Source organism: Zalophus californianus, chromosome 5, assembly GCF_009762305.2.
Source record: "Zalophus californianus isolate mZalCal1 chromosome 5, mZalCal1.pri.v2, whole genome shotgun sequence".
Lineage (NCBI taxonomy): Eukaryota > Metazoa > Chordata > Mammalia > Carnivora > Otariidae > Zalophus > Zalophus californianus.
Window position 1 is genome coordinate 74,040,482 of NC_045599.1, and position 26,702 is coordinate 74,067,183.

Below are 26,702 nucleotides of genomic sequence, written 5' to 3' on the forward strand. Positions count from 1 at the left end.
CTTTATACTTAAGCTTGTGATTACAAGGTAATTGATCAAAGCTAATACACATTCAAATCCCTTAATGAAGACAAGTGAATGATCTCAGTGGTAGAAAAAGGCAGAGTAAAGAGCATGCACAGCAAGACACACTGAAACTTATAGATAAAAATATTCTAGCTTATACCAACCAAAGACTGATAAAAATAAATTGTACAACTTCACCTATATAAACGAATAAATACTACAGCAATAGTTTAGGGGATTCAAGACCAAAAAAGAGACATGAAAAACTTCTTACATTTTTTATGGAATTTCAGAGCAAAATTTGTTTAAACCAAATGAAGATAAAGACTTGAAATTTACTTTTTTTAAATTAACAATTCAGTAGCCTCTAACTTATAAAACCTACTATAAGTGCCTATAGTTCAATTAGTTTTTTAATTAAATGTTTAAAACAAGATGACTTAATATTCAAGAGTTATAATTCATATACCATCGATGAAGATGATCCTGAAATTTCTCTACCTCAAATAGCAACAACACGAAGCCTTCTTAAATGAGCTTCTTGACAAGAAAGTACAAGGAAGGAGCTCTCTCCACATGTCTCACCTGTTGTAGAATTGCTCCGAGGGAGTTCTTGTCTTTTTGATTGACACCATCTTTCTGCAGTCGAGCCAGCAGCTCAGGTTTCTTGTAGGCCTTCAGTGCCAGTAGGTGAATTACTCTGTCCCTGTACGGCCGCTGAGAAACACTGCTGCTGCCATGTGTCTTCCGAATCGTATTTGCAGGATTCATGGGGGTTGACCGTTTCCTCTCAGGTACTGCATCTGAAACAGCTTGAGGTGCTTTCCGAATTTGCACTCTTTTCCCTAAAGTCCAGTGGAAATGACATTGTTACACATTTGCAGGTAAGAACATAATGAGCATCTCAGGTTCCTCAACTCTGATATAGGTACTCCTTCATTTCTAGAGGGAATTAAGGCCACTTTATTTCAGTTGTTACTTTAAAGAGATAGAAAGAAAGCATTTCGAATAAATGGCCTAAAATTACAGATTTTAAATTGTTTTGATAGAAACGTTTACCAGACTAAATACATATACAGAATTATTCTGGTCACTTAGCTACATATATTAGTGACATGGTACATGTAGCAACAGACTGGAAATTTTTTTTTTTTTAAGATTTTATTTATTTATTTGACAGAGACACAGCGAGAGAGGGAACACAAGCAGGGGGAGTGGGAAAGGGAGAAGCAGGCTTCCCACGGAGCAGGGAGCCTGATGCGGGGCTCGATCGCAGGGCTCTGGGATCATGACCTGAGCCGAAGGCAGACGCTTAACGACTGAGCCACCCAGGCACCCCAACAGACTTGAAATTTAAGGTTGTAGGTAGTTCATGTTAAGTGGAAATAAAGTAATTTCCATGTTTACCTGTGCCATTTACAGAACTTAAATCTACATATGTCATTTCTTTGGCAGACAGAATATAGCACATGTGAAACACGAGAAATACTTGTTGTATCTAAGACCATATTTTTGGCTGAGCTGGGGAATTATCTTAATCTCAGAGATTCAAAACCTAAAAGAGGGGAGTCAGGCATAATTTGGGGTCAACATTCAGAAGGACAGCCACTAGACATACTCCTTTTCAACAGGCCATAACAAATTTTAGGAGTCAAAACCAAAACCAAAACCAACCAACCAAAAAACAATCTCAGAGAGCCAGACATGCAGACATCTGCACTGCAGGGCTGAGGCTATACCGGTGATTAGAGGAATGGAAAATGGTAAAAAGGAGGCCCTCACATCATTCCTGCCAGGCAAGTGCCATTTGGTAATTAACCAACTTTCTGCTTAAACTTAACATTGGTAATTGGCAAGTGGCTACTTCTAGAAAATATCTGTGGGTTGAAGTAATCTGGATACCACATGGATGTACAGAGCCATCAGGACATAGCTGATCCCTGACAAAACCTGGTAAACATTCCTCCTTGAAGAAAAAATTAGGATGAAACTGTAGAAGACCCTCATTTTATCATTTCTGAAGTAGAATCTTTTAGCACCTTTAGAATACTCTAAACCTCCAACTCTGTGTCCTCTGGTTAGAGTGGGGGGAACTGGTAATGACATACAATGTGGGGCAAGTGCCTTAGGAACAAGACTAGCAACTAGAAACAATGGATAAGTAAAAGTAGTCTCTTAAGTGCTATGGTCTGATCTGGTCTGGTCTGGTGTGAAAACAGCTTAACTGGGCAGGAGCTTTAACAGTAATTCTGTCCATGCTGGGGTCCTGAGGCCTAGCCAGAGGGGCTGTTTGTCTGACACAATCCTGCCTAGAATAATGGAGAAAGGACAAATATCTTACTGGCTCTTCTATTTCTCTACTGTCTGGACATAACGAATTATAAATACGAGGTCAAAATATTGCACAACAAAGGAAGTCAACATTAAAGGAACACTGCCCAGTAGTAAGAAATGCTATTAAGGAGCAATTAGAGTTTTGGAGATAGATTTAGATCTGGTTTCCGTAATTTTCTTAGAAATAGCTAGATCAGTGTCAGATGGGCAGGGAACTAATATTTACCATGAACCAATTAAGTGGTGGTGGTAGGGACACTGTGCTAAGACCTTTACACATATTAAGTCTCACAGCAACATGACGAAACAGGCATGGTCACGTGTCACAGATGAGAAAATAGGCTTTCAATGGGATAAGCTCAAAAGGTATAAAGTGCTCACTTAGCATTTGGAAGGTTCTGTTATTAGTACCCAAGTTTTCCTACATGAACTTCTTTGTAGGAAAGGTTTTATGAACAAATGCCTCATGTCTGCCACTGCTTCGTGTTAGGTTGTAAGCTCCATACGGGCAGGGCTGAGGCTGCTTTGTTCACTAGCAGACTTTGAATCAGCATTTGATGACTAGCAAAGTGTCAAAGTGACTGACAGCGAGAGAACAAGCAGAGCGCAGAGGAGCCAGAATCAATGTGGTCTGTATTTTCCCACATTGCCAGGATGCCAGTGTCTGAGGAAACACTGGAATTTCTAATGTGGCAAATGCAAACCTTCCAATCTACCACTTCTCAGTTGTAACAGTATTAACAGTACTGTTCCTTGAAATCTTAATAGGAATTTGTGGGAGAAAAAAAAAAAGCCAGGGTCACAAAAGTTTAGGAAATGCTCTAAATTCCACACTCTCCTCCCCCTTAAACCTGTTTAGCTTACATTTCCCCCAAAAAGCTGACTATGGAGCCCTCCCCACCACTCTTCCCTAGGGAGGGGAGTGGACAGCGGAATGTTTTTTAGCTAAGCTCACACATACCATGATTGATCATTTAGAATGAATTCAAGCCAGCAAGGAAGGCAAATAAAAATAAAAACAAAAAGTGACAGCAGTACCAGTGTGTTCCAGGCTGCCCTACCTCCTCTGTATGTCTGACCCACCTCTGATCCTCAGTCTCAGGAGAGCCCCAAGGTCTCCTGAGTTCACCCCCACCCCTCCCTGAAGTAAGCACAGGGCGGACAAATAAGGGAGGCTCATTTTGCCCCTAAAAGGTGTATAAGTATGACGTTTGACAAGAAATTAGAATCTGGCCAGGGATATGACATCAGTGAGGTCTCAGCTGGGGCCTAATGCTAGGCTGTTACTGGTACATGAATCTCCTACTCCCAGTACACTCACTTCACCTTTATCTCCTTTTCCTTTACTTTTTTTTTTTTTTTTTTAATGTAAGCTCTACCCAACTTGAGACTTAAACTCAGGACCCCAAGACCAAGAGTTGCATGCCCTACTGACTGAGCCACCCAGATGCTCCACTCTCATTTTTCCTTTAAACAGCCAGTTGTGGGGTAACCCACTTCTTCTAAATGCTGATAGAGCAATCCAGACACCCTGGGCCACTGAGTTTTATTGCAAAGATATCTTGCTTGCTGCCTCCCCATTAGTCTGTGCCTATTCATCCAGGAAGGAGTCCTCTGGTTTCAAGGAAAGACAGGCTACAGGATGAAGAAAACATCAGTGCTCTAAGTAGTTACAGAACTGAGATACTAAAGAAAAAAAGAAAAGTAAAGCAGGAAAATGTGAGGTTCAAAGTGGGCAGAAGAAAGGCTTTATTTTTATTTTTTCACATTTGCCTCAGAAAAGCCCTTTTAATAAAGCCTGTGGGAGAACCTAATTCTCTTCCCAGACCTAACTGCTAATCAATTCCCTGGGCTCCTTATATAAACAGCAGCAGTGGGTCTGACAGAGTTGGGTAATCTGGGACTATATCTGAACCGCTGTTTCATAACAAGGAGTCCACTTCTAGCGTCTCCATTTAATATGAGATGGTAAAAGTATTTATCCCTCTGTCTAGTAGCTCTGAGTAAACAATCTGAAAGTAAGGTGTTAAAACAGTACATTAGAAAGAGAGCAGGGGCTGTAGACGTCTTCTGCGGTGGTTTTTCTATTCTGTGGAACCTGGCCAGAAGCCCTGGCAACACCGACCCAATGCTTTAAAAAACACTGGCAGGACCTTGATGATGGGGTGACTGTCATGGTTAAATACATAATCCACTGCAATGGGAACCATCTCCACCATTTGGCATTTCTGTTTTTTTTTTTCCAAAAGGTTTATTAACCCCCCCCCCCCCGCCACACACACACGTCACAAAATGTTAGAACTGCAAAGGACCTTTGATGTTACCCAGTTCAAATATCCCTTATCTAATAATTGAGAAAATTAAGGTCCACAGATGTTAAATGATTTGTCCAAGGTCATTCAAAGATGTATCAACTCATTATAAATAAGGAAGATGGGGCAGAAGTTGGGAAAATTGGAAAAAGAATTCTAGAAATTACACAGGTTGGGTTATTTTATCCATCTAAATAAATATTAGCATGTATTAAAAATGTACAATTCAATAAAATTCCAGAATTTAGGTAGAAATCAGGGAGCAGACATATTGGTAAAATGGAAGCAGTGGTATTTAGTGATTGAGTTTTTTTTTTTTTTTAAACAAAGTGAAAGGATTATAACATAACAGTGTTCACCACTGATACAAATTTCACGACTAGAAGCAGAAATACTCTGAAGAAATAATAATGATGTTTCCTAGGTTAAAGACTCTCCTGTTCCTCTCCAGGCAAAATAGATTTTGTTTTTGTTTTTGTTTTCAGTCTACAAGAGGGTCTCAAAAGCTCATATTCCTGAATGACTAGGCCAGGTGACACTTAGGAATATAGTCTTCATCCCCTTAAACAGGGTTTGTGCCCTAATTCAGCTGCCAGAGGCCTCGCCTGGCATTATGCCACCACAACGCCTCAGCGAAACCAGCATTATTCCCATTTGTCCTCCACCCAGGCTGATGCTGTTGAGAGAAGCCTTGCTATGCAGGTACTTCGAAGGTGGCAAAAGTGTGCTTCTGGTATCATTTTATATGATATATTCAATTATGAACTAAAGAGGTACCTCCTATTGTCTTAAGAAAATAACACAACTTGTTATGGGGCCAAATCCATATCATTTGCTATTTGTTGATACCAACTATATGATATGGAAAATGGAGAGGTAATCATAACCCCCCTTATGGGGTGGTTTTGAGATCTAGATGAGTAACTATGTATAAAGTGCTAACCAGCGTCTTGTGCACAGCAAGCACGCCGTAAGTGTCGGGTAATATTAGTACTGAAGGGTGAATGACTAGCATGTGAAAGAAATGAATGAGTCAGATAGTTCTGAGGTACTAAAAAAGGCAGGAAGATACAAACTGAGCCACCTAAAAGGAAAGAAATATGGTAAAGGACTAGCAATGGATAAGATTAAAAGAAAAAGGTCAAAACATACCATAACAAAGCACAGTAAAAACAATCAAAAACTTAAGTTTTGAATTCTGAGCTGAAGAAATGGATGCAGTCCAAAAGAGAGCAATAAAAATAATTAAAGGGTTGGGATACAGGCCATTTTAAGAAAAGTTAAAAGGAGCTGGGGTTATGCGACCGAGAGAATAAAAGGCTGAAGAGGTTAACGACAAGACTGAAGACCAGAGAACACTGTACTGTGCCGGGAGCGGCCAGGGCACAGAGGACCCAGCAGAGTGGGGCGCAGAGGCTGGAAGGGTTACTGCAGAGCTCTGTGGGGGCAAACCTATGTGTGCAGAGGGAGGCCAGCCTGTCTGAGAATGGCATGGATGTAATCTGGCTCAATTTAAACTTTAGATAACCTCAAATTTTACATGGTCACTCCTAAAAAATGTAAATGAGTTATCTACAGTGCCTATAAGAAACCCTGCAAGTTCGAAAATTCCTGTACCGTTAGGAAGAGTATGAGTTACGTGACTCTGGGTGTTGAAAAGTCTGCCGTGCAACATGCTGTGCAGATAAACTGTACCTGACCCTATCAAAACAAACACATGAACGGAGGGGACACCCAAGGATCATTCAATGGAAAGGTACAGTGATCACTGCTGATTTGCAAACTTTGGAATAAATCAAGGTAAAGTTTTTCAGCTAGTTCTACTGAGAGGCCAAAAAAAAAAAAAAATCATTTTGGTGGTTATAGTCTTCTAGTCCTTTATCAAACACACCAACTTGCCTCACTGTTTATAAAATGATGGTACTGGACAGAGTAAAAAATACTTTCAAAGCAATAGGGACAGCAAATTCGCTGTTTGTACTTAAATTTAAGTATGGCAGATCTTGTGCATTTTAAAAACAATTTGAGATTTAGCCTACTACAGAGAAAGTGAAGTTACTTGTGAAAATAAAGAGAAAGAAAGGAGGTTGGAAGTTGTTACCTCACTCAGCAGGAAAGGGAAGGTGAAAAATCTCACTGCTGGTAACTTACTGGGTTGGGACTAGGCCCCATGGGTACAGATACCTGGAGAATCCATGAATTGTTGTTAAACCAAACTAAATGTATCTAAGCTAAGCACCAAGTCCCAGGAGCACTGGCTTTGTTCCAAAGAAATACTTATTAAAGACACTAGTGGAGCTTCTCAAAGCTGAATGTACTGTAGCTGGGTCAGCAATGGGAAAACACAGAAGTAAAATTATACCAAACCATGGAAAGATGTTGATTAAAGAATTTGGTTATTCATGAGACTGTTTTTGTGTGTATTTACATTTCCAAATTTCTATCTTTTCATCATTTACTTATGATGACTTATGTCATCAAACTGACCAAGTCTCAAAGAGCTCATCTTTACTCTTGATAATTCTTCCTATTACTGTTAACAGTCACTGCCAATCAACTCTTTAAAAATTGGTAGGGTCACTGCTCATAAAGGAGAGACTCATCTTGCTTGTCCGGTCTTACCTCTCTTCAGTCTGATGGATATTTGAGTGAGCTGATGATAAAGATGATGGGGGTGGGGCAGCCTCTTAATTAATATATAGATGAGGATGAGAATCCATGAACGACAGCACAAAAAAGGCATCACTCTCATACTTTGTCATAAGCATATTTTATATTTTAAAATAAAAATTCTGTGTGCAAAGGTCCTCTGAAATTCTACTAATGGAAAACACATAATTCTACCAATAGATTTTACTGTAAAAATAACCCTGCAAAAATGCCAAACAGACCTATACTGTCCATCATTGAAATTACATCATCCATTGTCAAAGAACACACAACAGTACCACTACTACAACCTCACATAGTAAAGTAACATGACCAGATCCCAGTACTGTAACATAACAAATAGTGGACAAAGGATTCGGGATTTATGAAAGAAGTAAAACTTTCTATCTGTTCAATTTATTATCAGTATAAAGAGAACAGATGATTTTTGACCATGTTATTCAAAATGTTCTGGAAACTAATTCTGTGTTAACATTAAGTTAATATTACCAGTATTTACCTACAGAGTGGTCTTGAATTATTCCAATCAATCAGTGAGAAGGAAAACGATCTCTATACAAACCTACATATGGTCCACCGGGTTTGATAACTTTTGTGCTTCGGTTGCGGGATTCCTCCTCTGCCTGGGTCATTCTTTCTCGTGTCATCTGATACGAGTCGTTTGTTGCACACACTGTAATTTTATCTTGTATAAATCCCAGGCAATTGAGCTGGGAGGCTCCAGAGCTGTCAAGTAAGATGGTGGCTTTGTTAGAAATGTCCCTCATTTTGCACAATAATGGTAAGAGAGAACTATATAATCCTAAAATCAGCAGCCCAAACAACAGCCTTGCAATCTGGAAATAACTAATATTAATAATTTGAAATGTTGAAATTTAAAATATTTAAATTCCTCTCCTTGATTTCACATCACATTTTTTTTTCATATTTTGAATAGAATGGGTAAAATGAATTCTGAGGCCAAATCTGTAAAATTCTGAAAATAATTAGTATTTATATTAAAGACCAGAATCTCAGTGAGCACTGTAGTTCTACTTTCATTTTATAAAAAATTATCTACCACTGATATGAAAAATGTTTAAAGTTTACTTTTGGAGGAACCATAATATGCATGCTTTAGAAATGACTAGAAGAAATAGACCCACTATAATGCTTTTTATTTTTAATAAGATAATTCATTTTAAGGCCAAAATATTGCCAAACATTAGGATTTATTATTAGCCCAAATATCCTAAACATTTGTAGACTCTGTATTTACCATTTTGTTAAATCTCTACATAAGATACCTATTTGTGTGGCAAATATTGAAGAAAATACTGGACAAAGAGATTTTTGTAAATATTTTTTGAAAAACTTTTATTTAAAAAAATCGTAAAAATTAACATTGGCCTGGAAGATGGCTCTGTGTCAAAGTATTATGCTAATATTAGAGGATCATGGTAGCAGTTATACTGGTATTTTATTTATATATTTATTTATTTTAAAGATTTTGTTTATTTATTTGAGAGAGAGAGAGAGAGAGATTGAGTGAAAGAGAGAGCAGGGGCAGAGAGAGAGGGAGAAGCAGATTCCCTGTTGAACAGGGAGCCTGATGCAGGGTTCAATTCTGGGACCCCGGGACCATGACCTAAGTTGAAGGTAGACGCTTAACTGACTGAGCCACCCAGGTGCCCCTATGCTGGTATTTTAAAAAGAAATTACTATGGCCTTAAAACAGACTGGAATATAGAAGTAATGAAAATGTCACTACAGCTCTGATACTCTATTTCCAAACTAGCTTTGTTATGAGGCTAAGAAATAGGGTTGATAAAATTTCTGTAAATTCCTAATAACTGTACATATACTATTTAAGAAAAAAATCAGTTCATTCATCTCATAAATATTTATTAGGCAGGGACTGCACAGCAGGCAATATGTGAGGGTCAGACTGAGACAAGGACTAAAGACAGATGTAGCCCCTCATTCAAGAAGCTGTCTAATGGGTGACAAGGATGAGCACAATGGAAATTATGACACAGTGTGACAAATTGCAGGGAGGCAGGGAACCCCCAGGAAGGTACTTCACCTGGATTGTAGGCAAGGCAAAAGCTTCCTGGAGGAAATGAAGCCGTTAAGTTGATCTACAGGGATGTCTACAGGGTGGGTGTGTGTGTGGACGGGGAGGATATAAGTTTTCTGGGAGGAGAACCAACCTGTGTGGGCCCAGGGGAAGCAAGGAGGAAGTTTTCAGTTTGACCAAAGAAAGTTGGAAAAGACAATTAGAGATGAGACTGAAGAGGGCAGGAGAAGTACTCATACAGGGCTTTGGAGGATTTTAGATTTATCCCAAGAAAAAGAGAGGCTAAAAACAAGGGACAGAAAATATCTTATTTGTACTGTAAAAAGATCAATCTGGATGAAGAACAGACTGGGAGGTAGAGGGCACAAAAGTGAAAGCAGGAGACCACTTAGGAGGCTACTGAAGGATTACTGGCAAGGAGTGAGAGCCTGAACTAGTATGGGGCCATGTGAGTGCAGAATAGTAAACAGATTCCAGACATAGTGAGGAGGCTGAATTGACAGGATTTGGTAAGTGATTAGCCACAGGTGGAGACAGAGACAAGTTAAAGATCATACCCAGGCTACTAGGTGTACTTGTATGAATGCTGAAAAACCAGGGAAGGGAAAGAGGGAGGAAGGCTTAACCCACAGGGGAAGTGGGAGGGAGGAGGAAAAGTGGGAAGAGACTACAGTTTTAAGTTCTGGTGGGAGGAAGTTTGAATTTCAGCATCCCCCCAGAAATTATTTATTAAGTAATTTAAATAGTGAGAATAAGCTGAACCTTTTGTCAATCACAATGAAGTTACAGCTTATACCACTCAAAGTCAAGAAACAGATCTTTCCATTAAACAAAATAGAGCTAAACCCTGTAGGCAAGAAGGTACTCTCTAGAACTGTCCACTCATCACTTTTCCAGAGTTACCTTAAAAGTACCTTAAGGGTACCTTAAATACTTTGACATATAAGTATTTCACATTTGACATGTAAGCATTCCTAGAATCTTTCTTTAGCCTAGCTCAGTTTCCTACAATAGACTGTGCACTACTGTATGGGGCTATATGCCCTGAACTATGTATTTCCAAGAGGCCTGTGAACAGACAGATTTAAGGAATTTTTGAAAGGTAATTTTAACCTTGGGATTTCCTCCATTTTAGATATGATAAAAGTGACATTCAAGGAGAACCTGAACTACAGCAGAGACAACAACCATGGGAAAAATAAAAATTCAATTGAACAGAAAAGGTGGAATGAAATTATAAAAAAAAAAACAAAACTTGCTTGCCAGGTTGAGAACTGAAGTTTCAGGGCTTTTGTTTTCATAGTGACAATTTCACTTTATACTCATACAAGACGATTTTATGATTATACTTTTATAGTTGGATCATACTTTTATAAAACACACTGGATCATATTAATGTATTTGCCCCAATTTTCTCACAATAATTGTTTCATTTTTCTTGCTGCATCATGTAGCATTTTGTAAGTGACTTTAAGTCCTTCTCCAAACAAGCAAGGGTGTTAATGATCTAAGGGAGAAACCATATTACTTATGATGCTATCACTGGTTTTGAAGAGGGGATTGTTTCTCAATAAAATTCCTAATGGGACGTAGTTCAATTTGAGGTCAAAGTGTTCTCACTATAATAAAATAATTCTCTAAAGGCAAACATTATAAGTGATTAGCACCACAATTTGAAATCGGTGTGCCCTTTGGTGTGTAAACACTGGTCTGGGAGTTAGGAGGACCCAGTTTTTATTCAGCCTTGTCACCAACTAACCAGCTGTGTAACTATAAATATATCATCTGTGCAATGAAGGGGTTGAACTATACAATCACCCTCATACTTGATGCTTCTGTAATCTTCTGCAGTGCTGTCCCATAGCACTTTCTGCAATTGTGAAAATGTTTTGTATCTGTGCCGTCCATTATGATAGCCACTAGCCACGTGGCTATTGAGCCCATACATAATATGTGGTAAATGTGAGTGAAGAACTAAATTTTATTTCATTTTTATCAACTGAAATGTAAATAGCCACATATGGCCAGTAGCTATCACAGTGGCTAGTACAGAAAAGTCTATATAATCTACAACATATACAATTTACACCAAAAAATGTAAGTTTGGAGGTAGGCAACTTTTAAAGAGCAAAATTAACATTTACTCGGAAAATGGCATATTAAGATAGAACAGAAAGTTATTTAGTCACCCTAAATGGGAGCAGAAATTCAGAACTCTCAGTGAAGTGTCTTATTTGGTATCTCCACCTCCCATGCTCCCTTGCAACATAGCTTTCCTTTCCTTTCTCCCACATACAGCAAATGCTTACACAGTTTCAAGTACTGCACAGATGAGAGATAGGAATGGATAGTCTGAGACAGTTTGGGCCAATTTCAATGTTCTTGGGATGCTGGGGGTTCTAAGGCCTTGTCTTTATCCATGGGCAGAACAAACTCCCCCTACTCAAGGGGCCCATTCTTTAATCAGAAACAACCAGAGCAAAGACAAGTCAAACAAGTAGCTTATTGTTTACAGAGGACCTAAGTGAGATAAGGGTTCCATGGTACCCTGGGATGTGGGTGTGTATTCTTGTCTTCCTCCCTCTTTTTTTTTCCTTTAAAATTAGAGGTGACTGCTCTACTGGGATTAATTTCTAGTTTCCATTATGCTGCAGCATAAAAAATTCTGAAAATCTTAAAACAAGGCTTGCACAGGGAAAAAAGAAAGGGATATACAAGATATACATATTTATTTTTACTCCTTTACTCTGGAGTGTGAACCTTGAGTAGACAATAAGGCACTCTTATTTAAAGACAGTGAATAAAAACTTTAAAAAAATTATTAAACTTGTCTTTAATTAAAAAAACAAAACCTGTTTTATAGATAAAAAATCTACACCTTAAAAATTCCTGAGGGCAAGAACCTTAAAATTTTTATGCTTGTATCCCACAGTGACAAATGTAACTGTTAGCACATAGTAGGGGCTCAATATTTCTTAATAAAAGAGCTCTATAATTCAATTCAACAAACATTTATGGAATGACTACTATATATTTTATTGTTTAAGTAAAAACAAAAAACTCTCAAAGAAAAATTATTCTCCCTTCAGCATATCTTCAAACATACTTACCTGGAGAATGTTTGCTGGATGCAGTCAAAGCTGCCCTGAGGGTTGTCTTTACCCACATTTGACAAATAGAAGTTAAAGGTGTGCGCTTCATTGGGGGGATCATTTTTAGGAATTTTGACAAGCTAAAGGGAGGGAAAAGAGAGAAACATCTCAAATTATAAATTTGACAAACAATGATCTGATGACTGACTTAACCGTTTTTCAAGTGACATTCATTTTATATGTAAGCCCTCTTGAGCATTTAAATTTACAGCATTTAAATTACCAAATCATTGAAGGAATCAAGCAAGTATGCCTAAAAATCACACCATTCTTATTTCCATTTTCTACCCGTAAGTGCCAATAATCACTTCTGATCAATAGTTTATAAGAGGAAACCTCTTCATTTCAAACTAGCAAATGATTATAGTTCATATGAAAAAGTTATTAGTGAATTTGCTAAAAAGTAAAAAGCTTTTCCTCTTTTGAGCTACAAGGTTGTCTTTGGCTGGCATGGCGCCCCTTGCTGAATAGCTTCTAGATATTTAAATGATCTCTGGGACAGAGTTTATATCCCAATCTCTACTCTCTTATTATATGCACATTTCATTTTAATTCTTGCTTCTTTGAGTAATATTTTTGAAGAATAACTAGGAGCATAAGGTGAATGCCATAGTTACATCCACACCAAAATGCAGAAGGGTATTTCTCCCTGCCTTAAGATTCTCTTACCCTCATGTTTACGGAATAGGGTCAGGAGCCTCAAGAGAGGATTGTGCGGACTCCAAGGCTGAGCCCCAAACAGAACTATGGAAAAGGCAAATGTTTTTTATGCTCTTACTCAAGGTCTAGTTTCTCTATTAGATGGGAAGCCCCAAAAGTGAGAGGATGGGGTTGCTCTAGATCACTGAGCCCCTGTATTAGGCACATTTTCCTGGTACATAATAGGACCTCAGTAAACATCTGTGAACAAATGAACTGAAAACTTCTGTCTTTCAATGGCTCCACCCTTTCTAGCTCCTAAGACCTTTCTTCCCTTGGGTTTGCAGGGGATACCATGATGTTAGGTGATAATTATGAAAAGGATTCATTGGCAAGAATAAAAAATACAACTTCCTGCTTTCCAGCCTCCAAATACACAGAGTCTTAGCAATTTAGGAGATGAGTAGGGAGCGGGGGGGGGGGGTGGACAGGTGGTGGTGGGGGGGATGTTCTCCAGTTCTCATTCTTTCCCCCCAGATCTGCCCTTTTCATTATGGTAAGATGAGGATTCAGAACTAACTGGTCACCAGACAGATACTCATGAATGTGCTAGTAAGCATAAGCATGTATAACTTCTGCTTGGCCATGCAGGACACCTTGTTTGCTCTAAAAAACACCTAACTTTTGACCTAAGGAAAAGAATTTGTTTGAAGCTACCAAGCTACCAATTCCACAGCTCCCTGCCACCCCACCCAAACCCAAACCAGAATGTAAAGAAAGTAAGAAGGGAGATAATTTGCAGTGTCTAGTGCATAGCAGACATGCAATAAATGTTTGTTGAGGGAATGAATGAACAAGGGGTAGAAATAAGTCAAAGAAAAACATCTTTTCAGAGGAGATTCAGAAAACTCATGTAAAGCTTGAGAGGGCAAATTTTACCAAAGATGTTGAGTATTAAATAATATACTCCATAGAGCCTCCATCATCCATGAAATTTAAACTTTGACTCCTTCTTTTAAATTACTTCCAATTGCTAGGGTGATTAAGTTTCTACACTTATTATCTACTTTATAAATTATACCTTTTTTGGTCCCTAAAGTTATTTTATTTCTCAGATTTTCCCCTAGTTCTAAAGTGCTGGAACTTAGTGAGCAAGTCTTAATTTACTCTGGAAGGACTCATTAGGCTGTATTACTGGGTGTGCAAAGTGAATGCCTAGTTAGCACACATACACTGGTGAAACAATGCTATGTTTTACTTCTTAATTCTATAGAGGTATGGGAGGGCAGGAGCCAAAGGAATGCTGTGTTGAGATACAAGGGAAGAAAAGGTCCATCCTCAGGCACTGAGTATAACAGCACTCAACTGACATCTGTCTGCTTTTATATTGTAAAGAACAGCAAGATTCTGCTGACAGAGAAGGAATGTGCCCTGTAGTTAAAGCCTCCTTAAAGACCTATGAGAGAAAGTGGACAGGTAAAGAAGGTGTGAACACCTGAATGGAATCCTTTCTCCCGCTCTAACTCATTTCCATTTTCCTTCTGCCCCTAACCCTCACACAGTTCGGCAGAGCCTGGGTGGGGAGATTTTCACAGTCGTTGCAGGCTCATCTGCAGGCCGGGCTCTGGTTTCGCTTCAGGTCTAAGGTCTTCATTCCTGTGCAGCTCAGGTCTGGAAATGCAGAAGCACTTCACCCAGCAAAATATGGAAGACTGTCCCTTTGGGGAGATTCTAAATTGCATTTTTAAAAAGTAGAATCATAGAGTTTTTCCTATCTTTATTTTTCAAGAGTGACTAGACTTCTTATTCAAATTCTATAAATGTTCAGTATTCTTTCACTAAAAACTTGTAACTTAATTACAGGAGTTCTTAAGCTCAGACATATAATAAACAGAGCATTTCATGAAAGCCCTTATCAAACCTTTGTAATAATTAAATGTAGATTTTTCCTTCCTCAGCCTCTGAACTGATTCTTCTGAAGTAATGCTTATACTTTTTAAGGTGAAAAATTATCTTCCTATACATTAAAAAAAATTTACACATGTACACACAGTGTCTTGTATAAACCTGGAAGATTCAACAACAAAAATATCTGGTATGAATTACTGTGCACGCTCCTCAAAATAATAGGGTCTGGCCTGGTGGTGGACACAGAAGGTTTTCATATTCTCCTTCTTTAAAAGTTTCTTGAATAGAAAAGAAACAAACAACAACAAAAAACCAAATCTACGGTCATTTAAAAAAATATCACAAACCGAATAGGAAAGAATCAGATTAAAAAGAAAAGCACATACAACCCATGCTATATCCCCACTGAAGTGTTTGGAAGCATGTGTTACACATAGATCAGAACAGCTGCTCTCAGCAAGGGGCAATTCTGCCCCTGGGGACGTTTGATCTGGGTGGGTGCTATGGGCACGTCCTGGAGGGGAGAGATATTGTCCAACACCCTATAGTGCACAGGATGGCCCCCACAACGAAGAATTACCATGACATTCTAAAATGTCAGTAGGGCCAAGGTTGAGAAATTACGGATTACAAATAGAGGCAGGGCAGTCTCTTAGAAAATAAGTCAGAATTCTGACTTCAGTGACTTTTGAATATTAATAAAGTAGAAGGAAAAATAGTATCTTAAAAAAATAAAAGTTCCCAATTAGTATCAAATGGAAGGAACCATTTTAACTTATTTGCAATACTATTCCATTTTTAAAACTTCTGATCAGAAAACAATGAAAGGCAAATAAGTGTACCTGAAGCATATTTAAAGTGTATTTTAGTCACAGAATGAAGATTTAAGTACCTACTGCAAATGAATTTCTGAAACTTTGAACATCATGAAGTCAGCAAACAAGCAAAAGTCTTGATGGGAGTTATAAAAAAGTACTTTTTTTGGAATGCCTACTTTAGATATCAATTAAAAAATAGCTCTTAGAAAGATAATAATTTACTAAGAACTCTCAAAATGAGAAAGGATTGGTTCAGGATAAAGAAAGTGAACCTTTGTAGTGATGGTCTCTGAGAATTCAGTTCCCCTAGTGAGTTCCAACACCCTCACCTGCAGTAACAATTAGAAGACACTTATATAGTTTTCAACTTAAAAGAAAAAGAAAGTAACACGTATCTGGAGACTATTTGTAGTCCTTACTATTCCTCCTCATTTTTTTTTTTTTTAAAGATTATTTATTTGTCAGAGAGAGGGAGGGAGAGCGAGCACAAGCAGGGGGAGTGGCAGGCAGAGGGCGAAGCACCCAGGCGCGCCCCCCCTTCTTATATATACCTCACATGTAGGTAAGGTTCTCAGGCGGCTAACCACCAGCGACAAACAAGCTTTGTCCTCAAGTCTTTGGAAGAAAGGGAGCATGATGGAGAATGAGAGCAGGACTTCTCAACAATCTCTCCTAACCTTTGTTCCACTCTCTGAATGTGTGTATAATGGGGGCAGGAGCAGGCCTCAGAGCGAATCACACTCATTTTGGGACCCAAAGGTGAATCTCGATGTTTATCATGGTATTTTGTCCAGCTATGGAGCTGGGGTAGGGTTGGAGGTTAAGGAATGATGACAAAACAGAGTTCTGAGTTTTTATGTCACCTTTCCTCAGTGGTTTTCAGAGCAGCAGCGATGCAGATGGTACAGCCTGACTTAATCTCAGGATTTTCCTGTAAAAGATCTGAGAGCAAGGTGTTGCCAAGCAACATCTACATCTTTAAAATCTCAAAAGCTTAAATTACACTGTCTATAGATTTAGTATATCTCATTTTCTGAAGGCAGTATAAATTAGATACAAATTTTATTTGTATCAATAACTATGCTCTTAAGAATGAAAAGGATGTAGGAAGGAGCTCTTATGTTCATAGCTGGTAAATCTGTGTTAACAGTTTGGCCCCCACGGGCAGTAAAGCAAGAGTCCTAATGAAAAGAGCAGGTTGTGTATGACAATTAGGGCAGGTGGGGGTGGATGAGTGGGAACTTCAGAACTAAACTGTAGGGACCTCTGAGTGGACCAGAGCCTCTCGGACTGTTGAAGGCCACAGCTAAAGTGGGATTCAAGACCTTGTCAAATCTAGAGCCATTTGAGAGACTAGACTTTCAGGGGAACTTGGAGATACTCATCACTCCCTTTTCTGATATATAGGAGCCTATTCCACAGCTTGTCTAGATAGTGAAGCAGTAGGCAGTCCTTTATTCCAGAATGGTTACAAAGCATTTTCTTATAAACTGGACTTTAAATTTATGGAATATGAAGGGGTGGGGGATGACTATGAAATGACTGTTACTGGGAGCCCTAGGGTCAGCTTCTGGGGGAATGGGCTACCACCATAGGAAAAGAAATACTGAGGTCTGATTTAGAAACAATCTTGGAAGACCATCCCTTTGTGTGATAGGAACTTTTCTATTTTAATTATAGTATTTTAGGCTTCTGCAAGTCAGTGGAAAGCCATTATATTTAGGGACACATGGTCTACTTGAAATTTTTAGCTAAATGCCTTAAGAATGAAATATTACTTAAAAAAAAGTTTCAAAGACTATGATTCCAAACAGTTTCTTACTCAAGACAAAGAATATAAATATATGCTACCATGTTCTGGGAAGTTGGAAAAGTAGATTTTAATTTTCATTCCAAAAACGGGGGGCTGAAAATCAAAGGCTTGGGACCACAATCCACAGCCCTCCTTCCAAACACCAGTCTGTCTCTGATAAAAAGCTACAAAGAAAGTTTCAGGAAACTTTCAGACATTTATAATTAACATAAACACTATATACCAAGATGTTTAAGTCAAAACTTCTAATTATTCTGAGATACAAGCTCAGGCATACAGCAATGGAACACTGTCTAGAAGGTCATTTCAACATCAAGTCACAGAACTCTGATTTATATAAAGACGTAGGGCAGTAACACAATGTGCACACTGCTGCAAATTTTCATACAAACATGCTAACATCTGCTTAAAAGCCATTGGTACCTTTACAGCAGAGGTTTCTTACCCTTAAGTACTTTCTACTCAGTATTGGATTGAGGTACATGCTAGATTGAAAACAGGAAGACCATCAATTTTTTTTTTTTGCATTTATTTAAAATTAATGCTTTGCTCTTTTGTGGGTATTAACAAATGATTTAAACTTACAGACTTTTCTTTAAATTTTAATATCCAACCCTGATGATTATAAATGCTCAGTAAGATGCTCATGGCCCAGCAGTAACACAGTTGGATACAACTCTTGGGTGACTAAAGCAAACCCATAGTTCTGGCAGGCCCTTTAAGATCAAATTACTTGAATTTCTTCATTTTATAGATTAGGAAAACAGAGACACTCGATGATTGCTCAACATTATGACTATTTAAAATTGCAACCCCTGTACTCCTGAACCCCTGACCCTGCTCCACGTTTGTCTAAAACACTTAGTAACTGTACTATGTACAGATTATGTTTACTGTCTTTCTCCCCTGACCAGAATATAATCCTTGGAAGGACAGAGGCTTCTGTCTGTTTTTTTCCCTGAATATATCACCCACATCTCAAATAGTGTCTGCCATGAAATAGTCACTCCATACATGTTTGTTGAATGAATGAAAACGTTGATTAATGCCTGAGCCAGGACTAGAACTAAAGTATATGCTTTTTTTTCCACCAATATTTCCAAAGTATGCTGAAAAGTTTCCTCACGTGAAAAAGGTTCTACCCTGAAATAAATTTGGGAAATGCCAGGTTAAAAGAATGACTTTCTTTGCTGTAGGTCCTTTCATACTGAATAATAGTTTCCCATTTTATAAAACCTCAGAACCCACCTCCTTCCATTTCTCTAGTATCTTAGGGGAATAGCTGGTCTCTTAATACTTTATTACTAATAAGTTTATTATTTTCCTATACATAAACTATATGCCTTAGTTTGGATAAAAAAAATTGCTACAAACATTTAAACATTAGAATTCTTTGTTGTTCTCAAACCCTTTCTAGACTCTTAATGATTCTGTGATTTCCTAAAAATCTAGAAAATTCAGTTTAGCTAGAGAAATATATTTGCATGTACTGTTCCAGAGTTAAGGGGCAGAACGAATAATCTAGAATCAGAACAGAAAATAGAAACCTCAACCTGAAAGCCACAAGTCCTATTTTTCAAACCGGAGCAGCAGTTATGACTTTAGGCCTAACATTATGGGGGGAAGGAAAAAAAAGCCTGTCAGATCAACCCAGACGTGAAAATCAATGCCTGGGGAGTAGGGAGGGGAGAGTATCTTTCACCAGCAATAGAAAAAGTATTTAGGGACATCAGTAACAGCTAAATATTCCTACTGACAAGGAATAGCAGGGGTTGGAGAGGATCCCACGCATACTCGGTAACATCTGAAATACCCACATGATACTGTACTGAGGAGAGTAGTGCAAAATGCTAAATTTATCTAGCACAAAGAGAAATATTGGCAGTTATCGAAAAAAATTCAGGCCATGTAACAGTTAATATGAATAATTAAGGACAAAATAAATCCATTTATTTCCTGCATTCTTCCTCTTTATCAAGATGTTATTACAGAAAAAAGTAGAATAGCTTTCCTTATTATTCTTCATATAGCTGCTTTAGATCCAGTATTAGAATTTCTTAAAAAGTTCTTGATGAAAGGGTAGACCAGTATTGAGCTTCCTTGGTTCTACTACTTCTGTGGGATACAGTCTTTTTTTTTTCTTCAGATTTTATTTATTTATTTGATTAAGAATGAGAGAGAGCACATGCAGGGGGAGGGGCAGAGGATTAGGGAGAAGCAGGCTCCCAGCTGAGCCGGGAACCCAATGCAGGACTCATCCCAGAACCCTGGAATCATGACCTGAGCTGAAGGCAGACGCTTAACTGACTGAGCCACCCAGGAGCCCCTGTGGGATACAGTCTTAAACCTTTCCTGAGAACTGCATTCTCATCTCTAATGTATTCTTTTAAATTTATGGCCATCTTGGAGAACACATCATCAATAGCAACATTTCAAAACTAACTTTAATTTGTTACAAGTAAGCAACAACATATTAATTGAGTGCCTAATGTGTCTACATTTCTGTGACACAATAATGAACAAAAGCTACAAAGATCCTTGCCATTATGGCACATTATGTATAGAAATCCAGGAACGATCAGGAGATGGGGAGAAGTGGAGGGATTCAGGATATATTTTGCAGATAGATACAGCAAGATTCCTAGGTATAAAAAAAAAGAAACCAAGGATGACACCAAGGTGTTTCTCCCTGGAAAACTGGAATTATTTTAGAGTGTGAGTGTGCATGTGTCTGTGTATATGTGTGTACACATATACATATATACATGTACACATATATTCATATATTTATACACACACACACATATATATACTATCTTCGATATGATGATGAGTACTTTAATATAACCCAATTCATACTGTCTAGGTGCACTAAAATACAATTGACCAATGCTGGTTTCACCAGCTAAAAAGAGGCTTCAAAGTGAGTTTTGTTATGACTCATTTTGTAGCTTCATGGTTAAAAATTGAGCAGAGACCAGGTGGCTGGGTACAGTTGGGTGGTAGCTGGGTACAGCTGGGTGGTAGCTGGGTATTTCCAAGAAAAAAGTGGGATGACAGTTATTGGCAGGGGAAAGATACAAATGGCAGGTACTAGAGATACTGTATCAAGGAAAAGGTATACAGACTATGGAGCGTAACAGAGTAGAAAATTTAGATTTAAAAATGACTACAAAATTGAGAAATGCCAAAGAAGCTTTTAGAAGAAAAGTGAGAGAATCTAAGTTTTTTCAAACTTCATGGCTGGGCTAATCCAGAAGTCTTTTTTTGGCAGCAAAAACTGAAGTCTCCCATTGAGTTCCAGAACTCTCAACATAAAACTGCTTTTCATTTTCCTTTTATTAACCAGTCCCTTCTAATATTTATATATATTCCACAGAATCAATGCTTATATAGAAAAAAATTTTCATCTTATCCCTAAATCTGCCCACCCTCTCATATTGTTTATCTCCCAGTTAATAAACCACCGTTTATCTAGTCACTGAGGTTACTGGCAGCCTGGGGAGTCAACCTTGAATCTTCCCTCTCTCACACCACCCCATGCCCCTCAATATCCAGATAATCACAAGTCATACTGCTTTCACTTCCTGAATGATCTCTCAAATATATGTCCTCATCTCTCTTTGGCTCAATATCACCTTTTGTTTGGATAACTTGTCTTTCAGCCTCTACTTTTGTCTGTTCTCAAGCTCCTTCTTTAAGCATTTGGCTGCCAAAACTAGTTTCATAAAATGCCAATCTGACCATGTCATTTCCAAGCATCATTTATTTCTTCATGACTCTCTAATACCACTTATCTACCAGCCAGTCTAAGCTCCTTAATAGGACATATGAGGTTCCTTCCCAACAGACCTGGCCCTCACTCTCCACCTTGTATTTGATGTCCCCACTTCTTGCCTTGGCTTGTGCTAACTTCTCCTTTATTTAAGACTCAGCTCAGGAGCTGTTCTCTCAGGGAGCCTTTCCCTCTCCAGTGAGGTGAGTTTAAAGCTCCTTTTCTGGGTCTCCATAACCCCTTGGGCTCACCTTTAGTGCTGCCTTTTACTACACTGCATGCTAAAGTACTTGCTTATGTGTCTTCTTCCCCACCAGTTAATTGGGGGCAAGGACCATGGTCTTACTTCCGTATGTATCTGGAACAAAACAGATACCTAATAAATATTTGTTGGATCCTTCTGACTTGGTACTAGATTATATTCATTTAGATTAAGCCTTATGCCAGGGAGACTAAAAAATTAGAGATGTATCTGAAATAGATCACTTAAGAGTCTGTGGAAAACCAGGGCTCCCCAGAGCAGGCAAAATAAATAACAAAATGAAAGGAGGAAAGAAAAAAAAAGTCCCACACAGCTGCATGCTGTGTGGTACAAATGTCAGGATGAGAAAATTTCTGACCTCTCTTGTGCTATGTTTAGCCCTGAAACCCAGGCCAAGTGGCTGTTAGATCTGTGGAACTTAAATTTACATTATACATTTTTCTTTTTAAAAAGTATCTTCATCTTTATTAAAATACTCACAGAATACTCTGTCCTCACCAAATTCCATTTGAAAATATGAGTGTCTTTAAGACCATTTTGCATTTTAAAGAACTTAGGGAGACCACACTAAATAATTCTAACTTTAGTAATTCTCTTGAGAAAGCAGAATTTTGTTAAAAAAAAAAAAAAGATTTGTTTCTCAGAAACAAAGCCCAAACTTGAATTCTACAAGAAAAAAAAAAATTCTTAAATATAAATGTCAATTTCCAAATTCACTGCCAATCTTCTCCCCTTTTTGCTCTCCTGGAGTCTGGAGGAAAGCACTTTTTGCAAATGCCAGGAGGAACTGCTGCCAAAATGTAAGTGAGAATAGAATTCATGCATGGCCATCAGCAACAGTTGTATAAATCTAGGGGAGACTGGTACTTAACAGATTTGAATCCTCAAGATGAACATAAATTGCTAAAAGTGGCAAAGGCCCTGGATTTCACAGAACACATGGTTTTATCCCAAACCAATCAATGTTACCATGAAAGCTCATTAAGTTCAATAACATAAACAATATCAAAGTCTGAGGAATATTTTCATAAATTTGGAAGTATATTCAGCTCTTAATTCTGTTTTTCAACACCAACAATCATACTTTTTTTTTTTTTAAAGCTAAATCTTTTTCAGAATAAATCTTATGGGGAAACCCACCATGTATTACAAACAGAGTCAGCATTGCTCTGGTTGAAGAAAGGGATGATGAGGGACTGGGAATGCTGAGGCAGCCACTGTGGTGACATCACAGAATCCCCAGGCTCTGGGCACCCAAGACACAAAACCAAGGCTCTATGCTAAGGAAAGAAAAACAGCAATAAGATGTAGAATAGCTGGGGGCTATAAATTTTACTCACATCTTAAAAGACAATTACAGAAGAGTGTACAAAATATAAACTCTTACGTGCCACTTTTTTGATGAGAATTACTGCCAAATATTTGGAGGATACCAAAGATAAAAAATGGTGTTCTACTTCTTTGTTCTCTTTGCTTTTTAATGTTTTCTTTATTATTGAATCCCTTTGTATTTCCAGTTCTAAGCTGGGTTTCCTCAATCGTTTGAGAAAAGTGACTCTTTTACACACAGAGGAAAAGGGAACAGAGCAAACAGACGATACCTAGTGTGCTACATAATGAGTTCTGGAGCACGCTGCCCAGTTTCCGACTTGGCTCTGGATTCTACCATCTGTATTACCTTGGGCAAATAACTTAACCTTATTAATCCCTAGTTTCCTCATCAGCAAAATGAGGATAATGAAATTATTCACTGAATAGGACTGCTGTGAAATTTAAAGAAATAACCCTTCTAAAGGTACTTGGCACAATGTCTGGCCCATAGTATGTGCCCCAAAATGCTTGCTCTGGTGATGTAAAGACACTATTGGGGAACTCCCACTCTGATTTTAGCTTGTTTGATTCAAACACATACGTAATGATGTATATGATTTTTGAAGTAGTTTTCAAATGGCAAAGGACAGTTAATAAGTGTCCTGTGGATCATCAAAAGCTGACAATACTGAGAGGAAAAAAAAAACCTGACAATACTTATTTTGAATCCTCAGTATTTACAAAAGTAAGGGACTAGAAACCTTCAAGATTTCCAATTTCAGTGTTAGCTTAACTAGAAGTCAAAGAAACTATTTGGGAAAACAAACAACCAAAAAGACCAGCAATATTTCTAAATGTTTCCAACTCAAAGTACAGAGAAATTAGGTCCAAGAACAAATTGGCCACAACAAGTGTCTACGGAAGGCTGAACAATCACAGATGCCTGCTGCTACTGTAGAAGGGGAGCAAACACTGCTTCCCAAGTGCGATAGCCACAAAAAATATGCTGCCTTCAGAGCCCTACGAGGAACCGCTGCCAAATATGAGTGAGAACAGAAGTCATGCTATATAGCACAACAAAGAAACAAAGAAAACAGAATTAAGAGTTCTCATGAACATAAGTGCTTTGTTACTTACAATCTTCATAAATGCAAACAGTATTTTAAAGTTTGTGGGGATTTTTAGTGTCAAATCTATAGGTAGCCCTAAAAATGAATAGAGCCTATACGGGATTTTAATTTTTATGGATTTCTTTCCAAACACCTACCCTGAAAATACGTTCCTGAGATGGGGTCCATTTCATAAAATTTAGTGCTATTCAATTTTCATAAGTCAAATTCATGTGCTAATTTTCTTCAGGACTATAAAGGAAGTAAAATTATTTGATTTAACATGTATAAAGCTATTGATATACTACTGATATATACAAGAGCTAAATTAAGAAACTGCAGTTCTAACTTCTAAGAGACTTAGCAGGTCTAATGTAAATAAGAGGACCTGTCAAATCTCTTAGATAAATTGATTTATAATTGTAAGAAATACAGGACTAAAAGATTCATTTTTAAGGACAATATGCTTGAGCTACTGGCAAAGCCATCAAACCTGCCTTCAAATAAAGGAATATATGTTAGCAAAGAAAGGGCAAAGACTTACATATGGACAATTAATGACTATATTTGGATAACTGTTATATGGAAACTATGTAAGTAATAGGAGGATTGCTAAAGAAATGTTAGTTTATCTATAAAATGAAATGTTAGGTAGCTATTTAGAAGTAACTTTTACTATTTAATGACATGGGAAAATGCTCATATGTTAAATGGAAAAAGCAGGATATAAAAAAGCAGTAAATACACTGTGACTACAATTTTAAAAATGTATGTGTGAACACGAAGAAAAAAAGACTAGGAGAAAGCCAACAACACTAGCTGGTTTTCATCTCATTTTTAAGACATTTATTCATCTTTGTCCTTATCTGGACCTTATATACAATTCTAAAATGTACATTCATTAGTTTTTCAATCAAAAAACAATAGACAGCTTTAAAAAACAATTAGATTTTAAGTTATCACAATGACATTGGCCTTTCATGACTCAATCACCTTAAATATTTTAAAAAAAAGTTTGGTGTTTTACAGAATCAGAAACTGTGAAACATAAGACTATTCAAAGTTAAACACTATCTTAAAAAAAGAAAAACAAAGAAAAAATACCAAGCATCCCTAGAGCAAAGTTTTTCTTTATAGCCAAATATAAAACTTTTAAATAGCTGTGAAAACAGAGTCAGCATCATCTTACTGTTCAGTGGAAATTCAACACACTCAAGTACCATCCCTCATTCCTAATCTGTGAAGACTCACTTCAGTGAATTACTAGCACAATTAGATTAAGGAAAAACTAAAAAGCATTCAGATTAGTCAAAGAATTTCTTGGTATTGACTGGTAGAGTATTACCACATTCATAAATATGTCTATGCCTTATATTCTGTCTAAAATAAGACATCCCCAATATAACTTAATGAATTATTATTAAATACTAAGCTGTTTAAGTACAGAAAAAGACTGCCCCTTTTCTATGGCTAATTAAGTACCACCCTTACACTGTGGGCCCAACTTAGTTATCCTTAATCAGTTTTCTTCATTCCAAGTTTTATTACCTAAAAATCCCTAAGAATTTTATCTTTTTAAATTCAGCTGACTACTACTTTCATTCCTGTAATTTGTCCTTTCTAGACAAGACCTATTCCTAGGGCATATGACAATACCACTGCTCCAAAATGTCAACTGTTAACTCAAAAAGAAAAGTGGCCTTTCCTCTCATATCCCTGTTAACACCAGTAACTCTGCTTGAACCTTCCTTCCAGTGGGGAGAAAGATCACAGATGGGGAGAAAACTTTCCTTCTCCATTGATAGATGACAAAGCAGCTCTATCAGGTAGTTGACTAGCAACATATTTAGCTGGTGTCCAGCTCTAGATAACTTCTTAAGACCTGCCTTCTCTATTTTCACTGTCAACCTATTTTTTTTCAACGTTTAATATTTAGCCTTTCTCCTAGATTCTTTACATATTTAAACTTGGCATCTCAAAACATTTATGTATATAGAACAATTAGGAAATGGAGACAAACAAATATATATGTAAAAAAAATCTCATATAGATTACCAGCAATGACATTTTGGTTTGGAGCATTTCATATTTACTTTGTAGGTTTACATTTGTGTTTCTGTATTTTTTAATTTTTTTAAATTAGTATAATGGTATATATGATGTCTTATTACCTACTGATTCATTAGAGAGATGAAATGACAACTTAAAAAGTTTCTTACCTAAGTGGACAGTCTTGCCATTTACCACTTACATATTCTCTTATACCCACCAGGAAAGTAATATAGCTCTTCAGACAGGTCTAGACTAACATGACCTATACTTAATTTTTGGTATATCATTTTGGTAATTTTTTTGTTGCTATCATAAATGAGATCATTTTTACACTGAAACACTAATTGCTGGTGCTTAGGGAGGCCAGTGATTTTTAAAAAATTATACTTACCATTTATTGGGCATGTTCCATATGCCAACACATTGCCAAGCTCTAACATTTTAAGACTTTGGCCTGTGTGTTTTGACTTTAGATTGAAGAT

General features: G+C 37.5%; 1 protein-coding gene across 2 annotated transcripts in view; it reads right to left on the reverse strand.

Moving 5' to 3' along the window:
• ELL2 (elongation factor for RNA polymerase II 2) overlaps window positions 1-26,702 on the reverse strand; it is a 69,123-nt gene that overhangs the window by 14,549 nt on the left and 27,872 nt on the right. For both annotated transcript variants that reach the window (XR_003522096.2, XM_027605703.2), the window contains exons 3-5: window positions 12,492-12,613; window positions 7,885-8,048; window positions 592-851 (exon numbers count right to left, since the gene is read on the reverse strand). Coding sequence is in view for 1 of the 2 variants with exons in the window: in XM_027605703.2 (XP_027461504.1) it covers window positions 592-851; window positions 7,885-8,048; window positions 12,492-12,613 (546 nt within the window). In the remaining variant the exon portion in view is untranslated. The remainder of the gene's footprint in view (window positions 1-591; window positions 852-7,884; window positions 8,049-12,491; window positions 12,614-26,702) is intronic.